Source organism: Siphateles boraxobius, unplaced genomic scaffold, assembly GCF_051911475.1.
Source record: "Siphateles boraxobius isolate OS27281-9 unplaced genomic scaffold, OSU_SipBor_1 41, whole genome shotgun sequence".
In the NCBI taxonomy this organism is placed as follows: domain Eukaryota; kingdom Metazoa; phylum Chordata; class Actinopteri; order Cypriniformes; family Leuciscidae; genus Siphateles; species Siphateles boraxobius.
Window position 1 is genome coordinate 22,372,534 of NW_027509042.1, and position 13,345 is coordinate 22,385,878.

General features: G+C 36.4%; 1 protein-coding gene across 1 annotated transcript in view; it reads right to left on the minus strand.

Annotated features, from left to right (window-relative positions):
• tgfbr3 (transforming growth factor, beta receptor III) overlaps positions 1–13,345 on the minus strand; it is a 123,079-nt gene that overhangs the window by 83,770 nt on the left and 25,964 nt on the right. Inside the window, exon 3 of the mRNA XM_077198936.1 lies at positions 1,218–1,405. Coding sequence (XP_077055051.1) covers positions 1,218–1,405 — 188 coding nt within the window. The remainder of the gene's footprint in view (positions 1–1,217; positions 1,406–13,345) is intronic.

Below are 13,345 nucleotides of genomic sequence, written 5' to 3' on the forward strand. Positions count from 1 at the left end.
TGGACGCACCCCACGCTGTTTCTACAACACCCCCACCAACTAACAACTTAACAATCCAGCCAACTCACCTCAGCCAAGTTCAAAATCAAAGTATGTTTATAACCACTTCATCATTGCAAGTTAAACTTACAAGAAACAGCTCTGCCATGAAGCCATTTAAACAACTCTAGGTTTCCCAGGTTTGGTGGTTTGATGTTTCATAACAGGGAAATTGCTATTTGAACAATCTAAAATAGTGCTCACAATGGGTCTTTAACATCCCTTTTGTCAGACAACATTTCTGCTGGTCTGTGTTTAAGTCTGCATGAAAATACTGAAAGACATAACTGCTAAAGTGCAAATCAGAGTTGGGAAAGCTACTTTTGAAAATGTAGCTTGCGAAGCAACAATCTCATCTCAATGTAATATGGTTTAAATATAGTCGAGCTACACACTAATAAACTACAGTTTAAAATAGAAAACAGTTATTTTCAATTGTAATAGTAATTCATAAGATTACTGTTTTTACTGTATTATAACTTAAAAAAATGCAGCCTTGGTAAACTTAAGGGACTCATAATTGGAAGTTGTTCAATTGGAATCATTCATTTGATCTATGAATCCTTAGTTTGACCAGTTAATCGTATATTAAAATGAAAACAGTGCGAACGGACCGATCAATCGATTGAATCAGACTCCCCAGTGCTACATATGAGAAACAGCACAGTAAAATGGCATGGTACAGTGAAGTAACAATTTATCACACGTAATAGATAGTAATTAGAAAAAAATAGCTTACTGGAAAAACTACACCAATCTGAAAATGCGCTACTGAAAAACAAAGTCATTACCAACACTGCAGCTAAATATAGCATCAATGCATTTATAAGTTCATTGATTTAATAAGTGCATTAATAAGTGTCACTAGTTAAGTTAGCCTGTATGCTAATAAAATGTATTTATATAAATAACAACGCAACTTTGTTATTTTGTGGTAACTGCTGTCACGAGAGATTGTTAATACTAAAACTTAACTTCATTGTAATTATGTTTGGGGATTGTTCGATTCACATTTTTATTTACTATGAGTACATTTGAGGTCATGCTGTTTTTTGACAGCATACATCCCCCTCGTGTTTTAACTGAAATGAGCTAATCGATGCAAATGAAACGGGCTTAGTGCACATAGGGATCCGTTGCAGCATTTGAGCCCTAGTAGTGAAGGAACTTTACTGTACCTCTGCTGGTTTCTCTCTGTCTCCTTGTGCATTGCCTTTTCGTAGGTTGATGATGTGCACCTCTTGAGGAAGACTGGTGGTTCCTCGGCTAGCGCAGCCTGATAGGGCAGTAAAACTCTTTAACATGGCCTGAACCGGGTGACCCACCCCAACTGGCAAAAGTTCACAAGGGCTCCGAGACAATGGACCTGCAAATAATAGAAAACATGGCGTGAACACACATTCTAAATACACATTCTGCCTCATTATTCTGAAAACATGGTGTTTTACTTATGATACATTGTTTGACTGTTTAAATGTTATCACTAGTGCAGGCTTTTACATAGAACTCTGTAAAGTCACTTCAAATCCATGCCATAAGTATGCAGAAGATCAAAGCATCCCATATGACAAAGCCAGTTATAATAAAAACCCTTAGCAACAAATCTGCACAATTAAAAATGAAAGCAGTGGTTTCGTATTGCAGTTCTGTAAATGTTAAATGATAAGTGTCAACCATTATGCAACCATGTAAATAGATAAAACAGACAATAAATGAAGTACAGAGAAAATGGATTGTGTGGTACAACCATTAAAAAAAAAGTTTGGAAAAAAAATTACAGCAATATCATAATTTCGCAAATTTCGGTACCTGCCCCAGCATCACAATGTGCTTTTATTAAGCACAGTTCAGAACAATAGATTGTTTACAAATAAGTTTACATATTCTACATCATAATAATTGATATATTATATACATAAACAAATTATAAATAAATTAAATCCATATGGGTTTGTCATTCACGCTCTTTATGATGGAATTTGGTTTGCACTGAATTTCCCTGCATTGTAAAAGGTAATACTAAATGAAATATGAATTTCCATTAATGATGTGCAGGTAAAATAATAATAATAATAATAATAAATAAATATATATATTTATACATATTATTAATGATTATTTAATTATAATGTATTTATTAATTTATATAATTTGTAATAATTTGTGAGTAATACATTTTATTTACTTTTGCATTCTGATTAACATATATACAACATACAAAAATGCAATACAAAATAAAAATTATGTTATGTATAAATTAAAATAAATTAAAAACTTTTTTAATTATTTACATTATTAATAATAGTAATAAAAAATCTATATTATTTTTAAATATATTAATTAATACATAAATAGTGAATACATAATGTGTATAATTTTATATATTTATTAATTATTATTATTCATAATAAAGATTATAAACAAGTCACAAACACACAAGCTGGCACACAGCATACTTCCTGCTCATTACCAAGACTCTTCTATCCATCTGTCCTCTTTAATAGCCTCTACTCTTACAGTTTTCTCTCTCTCTCCCTAAATGGGAAGATTTACCCTCTTAATCACTTTCACAAAGCAAAAAGGCTTCACACGTTAGTGCCCTCCTATGTCAGAGACTCCTTTAATTGGCCCACATTCGAGGAGGTCGTGAGGCTCTTACCACAGAAACTAAGCAAGCAGTGATCTGTTTGTACTGTAGAATTGGAACGGACACGCTCTGAGCCATGACCTTGAAACACAACAGAGAAAAAGATCATGGAATAATGAGGAGAAAAACAAGCACTGTGTGAAGATAACACCACCTAATGATACCGTTCAGCCATCGGTGATGAATGTTAAACAGGACCCTCTTGGCAGCTACATTGAAATGATGGTGAAAGGTTCAAGGTGCAGGTCTGGTTCGAATGGTCACAAGACTTGTCTGGTCTAATTCACCGCAGGTCATTAGATCTCCATTTGTGTTTAGGTCGTGCTTTAATAAGTTGTGCACCCTCCAGCTGAAGGTCAGCGTTAACAACAGACATACCAAATGGCAGTAAGATCACAAGGGAGGATGAATGAAGAATGTTTTTCTCGAGCTCAGAGGGTAATCAGCTACCAAATCTAGTAGATGAAGGACCCATAAGGGTGTGTGTGTGTGTGTGTGTGTGTGTGTGTGTGTGTGTGTGTGTGTGTGTGTGTGTGTGTGTGTGTGTGTGTGTGTGTGTGTGTGTGTGTGTGTGTGTGTGTGTGTGTGTGTGTGTGTGTGTGTGTGTAATAGACAGAGGTCCCTATAGCTTATAGCTAGGCTTATGTCTCTCCTGCCAAGAGAAAGCAAAGGCGCATGGGATGATTGCATTTACCCATCAGCCGATAAAGCTCAGGACAACCTGGGCAGATGAGCAGACTCAGACAGTAAAGCCAGTGTGTCTCCAATGAGTCTCAAAGAAAAGAAAAAGATACAGTGGGGGAAACTTTTCATTTGAATTCATTTCAACTGTGACACGACACATAAAAAAAATTCTGTTGATTGAATGGGGAAAAAAATGAATCACAGGTTTCCTTATGACACAACATAAAATTTTGTAATCAGCGTATCTTCTAATTAATGTGGAAGCAACATAATGACAATATCTTTATAAAATCAGTTTTTTTTTTTATATTCGGTTAACTGCATCTTTGTTTCATGATTTAATGGCTTTTTAATGCAATTTTACAGATATTGGAAGTGAAAAAGAACAAAGCATTTGTAATTTACAGTAAAAAAACAACATAAATTGACATTCCCACAATTCTGTTTGTTTATGTGTATGACACTGTGCACCTAGAACCTCAGCTTGTGAAATATACCTTTTATTTATACTGTAGATTTATGGTCAATCTGTAAAATCTGTAAAATTCAAACTTCAAAACCACAGCTGCAAGGTTTTTTTTGTATTTTTACCGTAAATGAATGAGACGTCATGTGGTATGTCTAAACACATGCATACTAATAAAGCATAGCTTTTGAACTTGTAAGAAGTATGCTCTAACATTCTTGCAAATGCATTACCTACTTTGACAGCACAGTCTCGGATGCAGCATTTGTGAGTGGCTAGCTGACTAGCCAAAATTAGATTTTGCAGCTTTCATCAGAGACAGACATTTTAGCAAGCAATATGCAGGAGGATGAGAGTGGCAGAAGATAGCTAATCATCTATAATCTGAATACTGAATCATCATACAGCAGTGGAATTGTTGTTGCAGCAGTGGGGGACTGCCCACTTACCCTGAATGCAGCCAATCATTCTTAAAGCTGACTGATTGATTTTTAGAAATGGTCACTTTAATGCACACATTCCTCAACCACACTGAGTAACACATGTAAACGTACAAAGTCTTTTCCTGAGGAAGTAAGCTCCCGTGAGACAGCTTGAGGTTAAGTCCTCTTGCAGGTCTGTCTTTCTCTCTGTGTCCACACCATGACCTCAGATTTCAGCTCCAACATGACAAACACACAACCACACTGTGATAATGATCAGAAAAACATTTGGAAACTATTATGGTGTGTGAGCGAGGGAGATTCATCTCTTCAGGGTTCACTGTCTTATGTATGTCTTCAGTTATGCAATGACCGATTTTAGCTGTTCATCCAAAAATGAAGATTTGGCGATATTTTGTGCTCTCTCGTGTAGTTCCAAATCCGTATTACTTTATTTCTTGCATACAACACAAATCGTACATTACCCGTAGTGTGATTTAGGTGTTTACATGCCTGTTTATTGTGATTAAAATCGGCATATGCCGCATAGTTTACTGTGAATATGGTTACAACGATTATGTACAATACACTCTTTTCCATACAGTATATTTTAAGTAAATGAAGACAGGAGCTCCATAATAACCAAAAGTATCACAAAAGAATCATAAAAATGGCCCACAGGTCTTGTGCATTATATTCCAAGTCTTCAGAAATCTTCTTTTTTTCTTTTTCTCAGTGTTCCACAGCAGAAAGAAAGTCATATTGGTTTGGAATGACATCACATTATGTAAATTATATCAGAATCAAGATATTTAGGTGAACTCCTATATACACTGCCATTGCATTTCACATGGTTATAGTTCTTTTTGTAATATTTTTACAATATTACAGTATACAACTGTATATTTTTTGATCAATTAAATGCAGCCGGTGAGCATAGACTTCTTTCAAAAGCATAAAAAAATCTTACAGACCTTTTGAACAGTAAAGTATTTGTAGTGATGACAGAAACACTTGCATTCAAGGTTCGAATGACCTCTGATTTTCAAATGTTATTTTTTTTTCTTTCTACAGGCTCTATCAATCTCACGCAACCCTTGACGTCATCTTGTAAGTGCGCAAGGAAACTGCACTTTGATGTGCTCTAATAAAACAGCCATTTTGGGAAAACACGAGGATCAAGAATGAAAGGTTTTAAAATCACAGATAAAGAGGTCAACAGTCACTTGTGTGACTTCAATACTCCATCCTCCTCCACTACCTCCCTCTTCCTCCCAGCGGAACAGAGTTTGTTGCCTGTCTAACGACGGCATCACGCCTTCGTCCCTCACCAAAGGCAGAGATCACTCAAACTCACTTTTTCCTTCACAGAGTGAACAGAGGAATAACAAGCACCAGCCAGCCAGAGTCTGGAAGACGGCCAAAAGATTACAGCTCTTATTGGGCAGCCATGTTGTTTCTTTATTTAACTGCTTTGGGAAAAGGGCCCACAAGACAAAATGCTTCGGGGAAGAAAATATGGATGATTTGGAGAATAATAGAGGGAAGCCGAGCATTTGTTGTTGTGTGATTCTCCAACAATACTGGAATTGAAATCAGGGTGCATAAAAAAAAATGTGTTTCCATGAAGAAAAAAATGAACCTGAATGCTTTCAAAACATTAATTTTGTATAGTGTATATTTCAAGAGAGATATTTATTTTAAAAATAGGTCTTCTAGAGTTTTATTCTAAGTTGATGAGGTAAGATTATTCTTTCAAATTATCTGAAAAAACACTACATTTTTTGAGGAATATGAAACAAAATACAATTAGCTAATATGTGCCATCCTTGGTTTCCTGTTAAGCTTTGGGATACAACAATTTCCAATTTTAACAATATTTCACAATATTACTGTTTCAAATGCAGTCTTGGTGAACACCTACAACCGACACGAGCTGTGCGATACGACAAAAGCAAATAGAACCCATTATAATCAGTGATGCTGTCGACAATGGATGCGGCACGACACAACAACATTTCCGACAGTAAACTGACGCCCCTTTCTATTTCTATGACATACTCCACGTGCTTGCGCTACTTCTAAAACGAAGGACAGATGGATTTGCAATGATTGCTGTCGCATACAGTGCGGACAGCTTCTAGCTGTTGCGGCGCAACAAAAGCTGTGTCCAGTGTAGACACAGTGTATAAGAGACAAAAATAATCATATCGTCCATTAATAAGACATCGCTATCGCGTCTCGGAGTGGGTGTTGATTTCTTCAGTTCAAAATAACGAAGAACTGTACGTTTTTATGAAATGTAGTGGAGTAAAAAGTACAATGTTATTCTTTGAAACATAGTAAAGTCGATGTAAAAGTATCACACCGAAAAATGTACTTATTTACAATATCGGAGATACTTTGTTACTGTCCACAAATGTGCAACCGTATTGGCTCTGTTAACTTGAAGGCAGGACATTTATTGCTAAAGTTGCTTTCGATTTCTCCTATTCATCTTCCTACAAGTGGTGCATCTTGTACCCTTTTACTGTTTCTGGTCATAATTTATCGGTTTATGAAAGCTAAAATTTAAGTCTTTCCACTCCCCCTGGTTGAGAATCACTGTTCTACAAATCTCCATGTTTTTTTCCCCTTTGTCTGTGAGTATGTGCTCCCTCTTTCAGCGAGCAGAGGACAAACTGGTCCTATCTGGCAGCTGTTAGGCTCTGTGGCTGTCTGCTAGCTCCAGGCTGGACACCCACAGAAATTCAAGAATAAGAGACACCGTTGTTCAGTTCAGCAGGCCTAAAGGCTTGAAAAGCAGCCCAGCACTCTCACACCTTAAAGAGCTCAGCTTCAAATCCCAACACTTCAGATACACCTCTGATCTTTATTCTAATGTCGTATTCTACCAGCTCTGCACTTTCATCCTTGGTTCCTCCAAAGGCTTCTTCTTTACGCTCATGGAGGTTTCGTCACCTTGTGTCTACTCTTTGATGGGTTTTAGGTCTGACACCCTGTAAAGCTACTTTGTGATAATGTCTATGTGTCCAAAAAGTGCTAAATAAATTAAAAAAAAATAAGTTTTCAGGCTACATCATGACAAATTTTATTATCCTTGATCTTGAGAAATAAAAGTTAATTGAAAACAATATTAAACTTTGAGAGCTCAAAACTCCCTCCCCCATCCCAAAAGACCATAAAGTGAAAATTAGGGGTTGGAAACACAGTTAACTGGTAAAAGTTTGTCAACCAATTTTAATTACTTTAATGACTGGAAATCACAATTTTGGTGATGATATCTCCCCAAAAATATAACAATATTTATAAATAAATAATTAATGGAATTTACCTTAATATATTGTAAAAGCTTTTTTGAAAAGAACAATTAAGATGTGAACACTCATATGTATTCAGGTTGTAAGGTAAATATATAATTGCTAGATGGTTACATGTGAACTTCTTTTTTAAATAGTCTTAAAAATGTCTTTATCATGAACACTCTTATTTGTCACAAAATGGTGTAAATGGAAGCCATTTACACCATAAACAATATTTACTTCCAACAAATGCCTTTTCTAGCTCCAGATGAAGCGTGTAATGTAAACACATACTGTGCTGCAAAAAAAAAAAAAAACATTGTGACAACCTACCAAACCCTCTTCTGTCTTGCAAAGAAAATGTTACTAACGCCTACATGCACCTGTTTCATTGATGCTCAGTGACAAACCCACACCACATCTGTAACTGGCTCTACACTATACATTTCTGACAACACACATACTGTCATTTACAGTAAATTCACTTCTATCTCCAACAGCATCATTATCTTGCTTGCAAAAATATTGCATCTGCACCTCTGAACAGAGAAACCACAAACACACATACACACACACACACACACACACACACACACACACACACACACACACACACACACACACATCCTGTCACAAATTCTGAGGTGGGGAAACAGTGTCCGAACTCACACTTGCCAATTAAATGGCCTGAATGGCAGGTTGTGGGTAAAACCGAGAAAAGAAAGTAATGAAGAAAAAAATTCCCACACTGTTCTGTACAAATGAGACGATACAGCAGAAAATAGAAATGATAGCGCAGTAGAGTGTGTACAAAAGTAAGAGTGTAAGAGTGTGTCCACACAAGCAGTGCACGTGTATGCCGCCCCCGTTGAGCTCATACAGTGAGAAGCGTCGATGCATGACTTTCCGGAGCTTTATGTGGGACCACGTGTTCGAGCTTCCATACTGTACAACACAGAAACTATTCAGAGTGCTCACTGAGAGGGAAAAAGTGAAAAAGATGTGAAAAGAAGAACCCCTGCATTGATAAGGCTCATACATTTGTGCTGCTCTTTGCTTTACAGGAATAGTTCACACCTAAATGAAAGCTTTCTCATCTTTTTCTTTCTTGTGTCGTTCCAAACCTGACTTTGGAACACAAAAGGAGCAAATCTGTAGATTGTGCTGGTTGCTCTTTTCCATGCAATTACAATGAATAGGTACTGAAGATTTCAAGCTTCAAAAGGGGGTAAAAGCCCCATTAAAATATTATACAAGTAGTCCGTAAGTGCATATAATTCTTCTAATGTAATTTTGTGTGAGGAACAGAGCAAAGTGTAAAGTCGAATTGAAAATTCACTCACCCTCGCGTAGTTCCAAACCTGCACTTTTTTCTTCTGTGGAAGACAATATAAGATATTTTGAAGAATGTTAGGGTCCAAACAACATTGGACCCCACTGACTAAGTGTTTTGGTAAGAAAGCACATTTTTGAAAATATCTTCGTGTTCCAGAGTAGAAAGATGCATAGAGTTGGGAATCGAAAATCTAATTCTGGATTTGGATACATAAGTTCAGGAATCGGATACTTATAAAATAAAAAATTCAATTCCTCTGTGTGCATTTTAATATTACTTAATCATTCAAGCACAAGACCACCAGCAGTTTTCTGTGCTGCTCATATATCCAAAAAGTGAGCACAGAAATCCGCCTCTAATTCTGAATAGTGCGCGATACTGAAGTTCTCTTCGCCATCTTTTTGCACTTGAATGGACAAATACACAAAAATATGTTAAAATATCCTCGTAAACACGGTTGGCTCAGTCTTGAATGAACAAAGTTTATGTCTTAAGTTGACAAAGAAAACGCATAGCAGTATATTGGATCCGTGCAGCTCTTAAAGTGACAGCAGCCTAATAGTCCTGCCGTGTCTATAATAATGTTAATCAAACAATAAATGACAAAGAGAAAATTCATTAGCTGTTCTTGATTGAATAACTTTTATTAACTATATTTCTAATGTATATTTTATTTATAAATTGCAGCGTTATTTTACATTTGATAACAGTTTCTGTATCTGAATACCTGAAAATCTTAAAGGGGTCATATAATGGTACATGAACTTTTACAAGTTGATTGTACTGAAATGTGTGTTGGCAGTGCCTGTACACAACCATCATATAATGATAAAAATCCATCCAGTGTTTTTGTTTTAATCTTATATGCTTTCCCCAGCCTCAAATTGAGCCGTTCGATTATGTGACGTCACTTAAATCGGATGCCCCTCCCACGATTGATAATGGACAGCAGGGTTTCAACACAGACCTGCCCTGAGCGAGCTGTCATTGTAGTCCGCAATTGTTAATACACTGGAGCAGAATGGCGTCTAAGCGATTGTGGTGTTCTGTTCTTGGCCTTAATAAGTAACACAGCAGTCATTTTGGTGTTCCTAAATTCGAAACGCTGAAGAAGCAGTGGCTGAGTTATATTTTTGAAGGGAATATTCCCAACGATCTACGTAAATGCTTTTATGTTTACGCTAATCATTTCTCACCAGACTGCTTTATAAATGATCTGGTTTTGCTAAGAAGCTGGTCCTGAAAACAGAATCTCTACCAACTATTCGTGTTCCTGCTGCACCTCCAGAAGAAGTGAGTGTAACGTTTTATTAACCTTTAAATATGAATCTTTGCAAAATCGCTTGCACGCTTCACGATGAATGCGGCTAATGTTTACAATCAGGGTATATTATGGCATGTTTTCTATGTAACGTTACGACGTTCTCAATATAATTCATAATCCCACGTTTATAATGAACAACGTGTTATGGTTAATGTGTTATTAAAAACTGTGTACGCCGGTGTACATTACGTGACATTACATTAACCAATCATTCAGAAACGTCCTGTTCGACAGGCCTGTCGAACTTCTTCGGGGCCGTTATCTTGTTCCGGGGTCCGACTCCGGTTCAAATTGGTATGGTTGCACAGATGTGTCCTCAGAGACTCCTGCTGCCATTCTTGTTCCAAAATATACCCTCAACTGTTGTCAAGGCAACACTCCACGTGCGGATGTATCAAAACCAAAACGCCCCACAGAACAGAGGGGCGGAGTGAGCAAAGCTCATTATCATTTAAAGGCATATGCACTGAAACGGCGTACTGTAAAAACAGAGCTGTTTTTGACCAGGTAAAATTTGTGTTTTCTTATAATACTAATGAGAATTTTTAATAAAAGTATATTACAAAGTTTTCATTTAGACCCTAAAGATTCATATTAACTTGTACAAAAATGGTATTATATGACCCCTTTAAAACACTGTTTATTTCAATCGTATATTTGTTCAGATGTATTTATTTTTGCGATTTCTAATTTTTTTTAAAATTATTATTATTCAGCGTTTACATGCCTTTAATAATACCTGAAATTTATATTAGGCTAGTTGTTTTTGCTATGGTATTTTTAAACCATAGTTGTGTCCTTGTGTAATTGTTATTTAGCCTGTTGAGTTTTGTTAATGATATTCAGCTACAATGAAATGTTTTGCAATCAGACTTAGAGTGAATGTAAACGTAAGGTTTTTTACCTTATTGGAATCGAAATTAGGATTCAATAAGAATCCGAATCAATAAGCAGAATCGGAAATCGGTAAAATTCAAAGGATAACTATTGTCATACAGGTCTTAAACTAAATTTTTATGAGTAAATGAGTACAAAATGTACAAACTATCCCTTTAAATCAACTCAGTCAATCTAATTTGTGAATGAATCAATTTCAGACCAGTTTTATGAACTCGATAAATTGATTCTTTGAAAATATTTAACTCAAAAGTAGTAGTTTTTTAGTAAATAAGTAAGGAATAATTGACGACAGGCAGTTGAATTATTAGAAAAATAATGCACACCCAAGGGGGTAATGCGGTAACGACGCGAAGCGGAGTTATTTTTCTAATAATTCAATGGCCCGAAGTCAATTATTCCGCTTATACTACAGTTACCACACCTCGAAACATTGTTCAGAAGATGTATTTCAAGATGTCTGTCAAGTTTTTGTCATTAAAACGCTCTTGTATCTAGCACTAATTTCTTACGCATCTAATCCCATGCCTCCATTGCTAATTCCAAAACGTAATTTTAGAGTTAGTAACGGTGGTTTGAGCCACTGATAGCAGACTAATGCTGGGGACACACTTAACGACTTGCTGAAAGATTCTAAGACTGACTGTTTCCATCGACTGTAGCAGATTTTAAACACCGACAGTGAACACAGACTGAACACGCGTTTGGGCATAATCAGTCATAAGTATCAAATTACATTCATAACCGGCCTTAGAGTAAGTATGTCCCCAGCTTTATGCAGTTATTAATGCAGTTATTAGAGAGACAGAGAGAGAGAGAAAGAGTGAGAGAGAGAGAGAGAGAGAGAGAGAGAGAGAGAGAGAGAGAGAGAGAGAGAGAGAGAGAGAGAGAGAGAAAATGAGTATGCAATAATGAGACCGAAAAGCATGTGCGTCAATATTATTATTTATTTATTAGTTCAATTCATTTTAATTAATTTGTTCATTCTTTTTTGTTGACAGTACACTAGCCTAATAAATGAAACACAAAGTCCTTTTAACAAGTAGGCCTATCAATAATTATTTATTTGTTATTGTAACAGTGGCACGCCCTTGCAAAAGGATTTCAATTTGAAATTAATTAATTCGGACGCCAGGTAGACTTAGGTACCAAAACATAGGAATTTAGATCAGGATAACTCATAAGCCACCAGTTACAAAAAAAAAACAAAGAATCAACTCCTTCTCAAAACATCACACAACAAAAGATTTCAGTGTAAATATTTACATTATTCTTTTAACAACAAAAAAACCCCAACAATAACATTTTCATTTTCTCATAATAGAGGTTTGTTGTTTGTTATTCCATGATTTCAAAAGTCCATTTTTCAATCCAATATCGAATGCAAAATATAACTCAAGATATCACACTTAACAATACTCGTATGCAAATCGTCACACTCAAAGACAATCCTATACAAAAACAGGAACAAAACAAAAGCGCTCGCTATGAGCGTGACTTAAATGAGTTTGGGGCGAATAATTACGAAAGTCCGTTTGTGTGCGTGTATGTGCGTCTGTCACTGACGTGGATGCACAACGCCAGAGGAAGACTTTCGGGCTTGAGGGGAATTGATTTGGAGTGAGTACCGGAGGTAAGGCTTTTAGGAACAGGCAACGCTCTGCAGCTGGTGTCTGAAGGTTCCAAAGATGCGGCGATGAAAACCCCTTTGGCTTGTTCCCTCTGTTGACTCTACCAACTCGAAACAGCGTGCGTTGTAAGAGTTCCACGCAGGTGACTTGACTCAGTTAGCTTAACTTGTACTGTTCACTTCCATGCAAATCTTTAGTAGCAGGCGAAAGACTCATGCCATGAATGAAGAAAACCGTGAGCAATTACTGTCCGTCCAGCTGCTGCCTTTACGTTTACAGGCCCCCCTCCTTTATTTCCTTACCGCTTCCTTTTCATACCCTCTGCGTCATCCTTTGTATGTCTCCTGATTGGTCAACCTCATTTCATTCGTGTGATAGTAATTAATAGCGGGTTCGTCCCGAAATCGTCACGTCACATTATATTATCTGCAATAATTACGAAGACCCGTGCAGCAGGACTTTCAATTTATTTATATATTCAGTTTAATTTTCTATTGATTATAGATAGGACTATTTATTAAAAATAAACTGCATGTTTTCATTGATTGTGAAATTAGACATCGAAAATTGCAGATCTTTTCTGCGTTTTTTACTTGT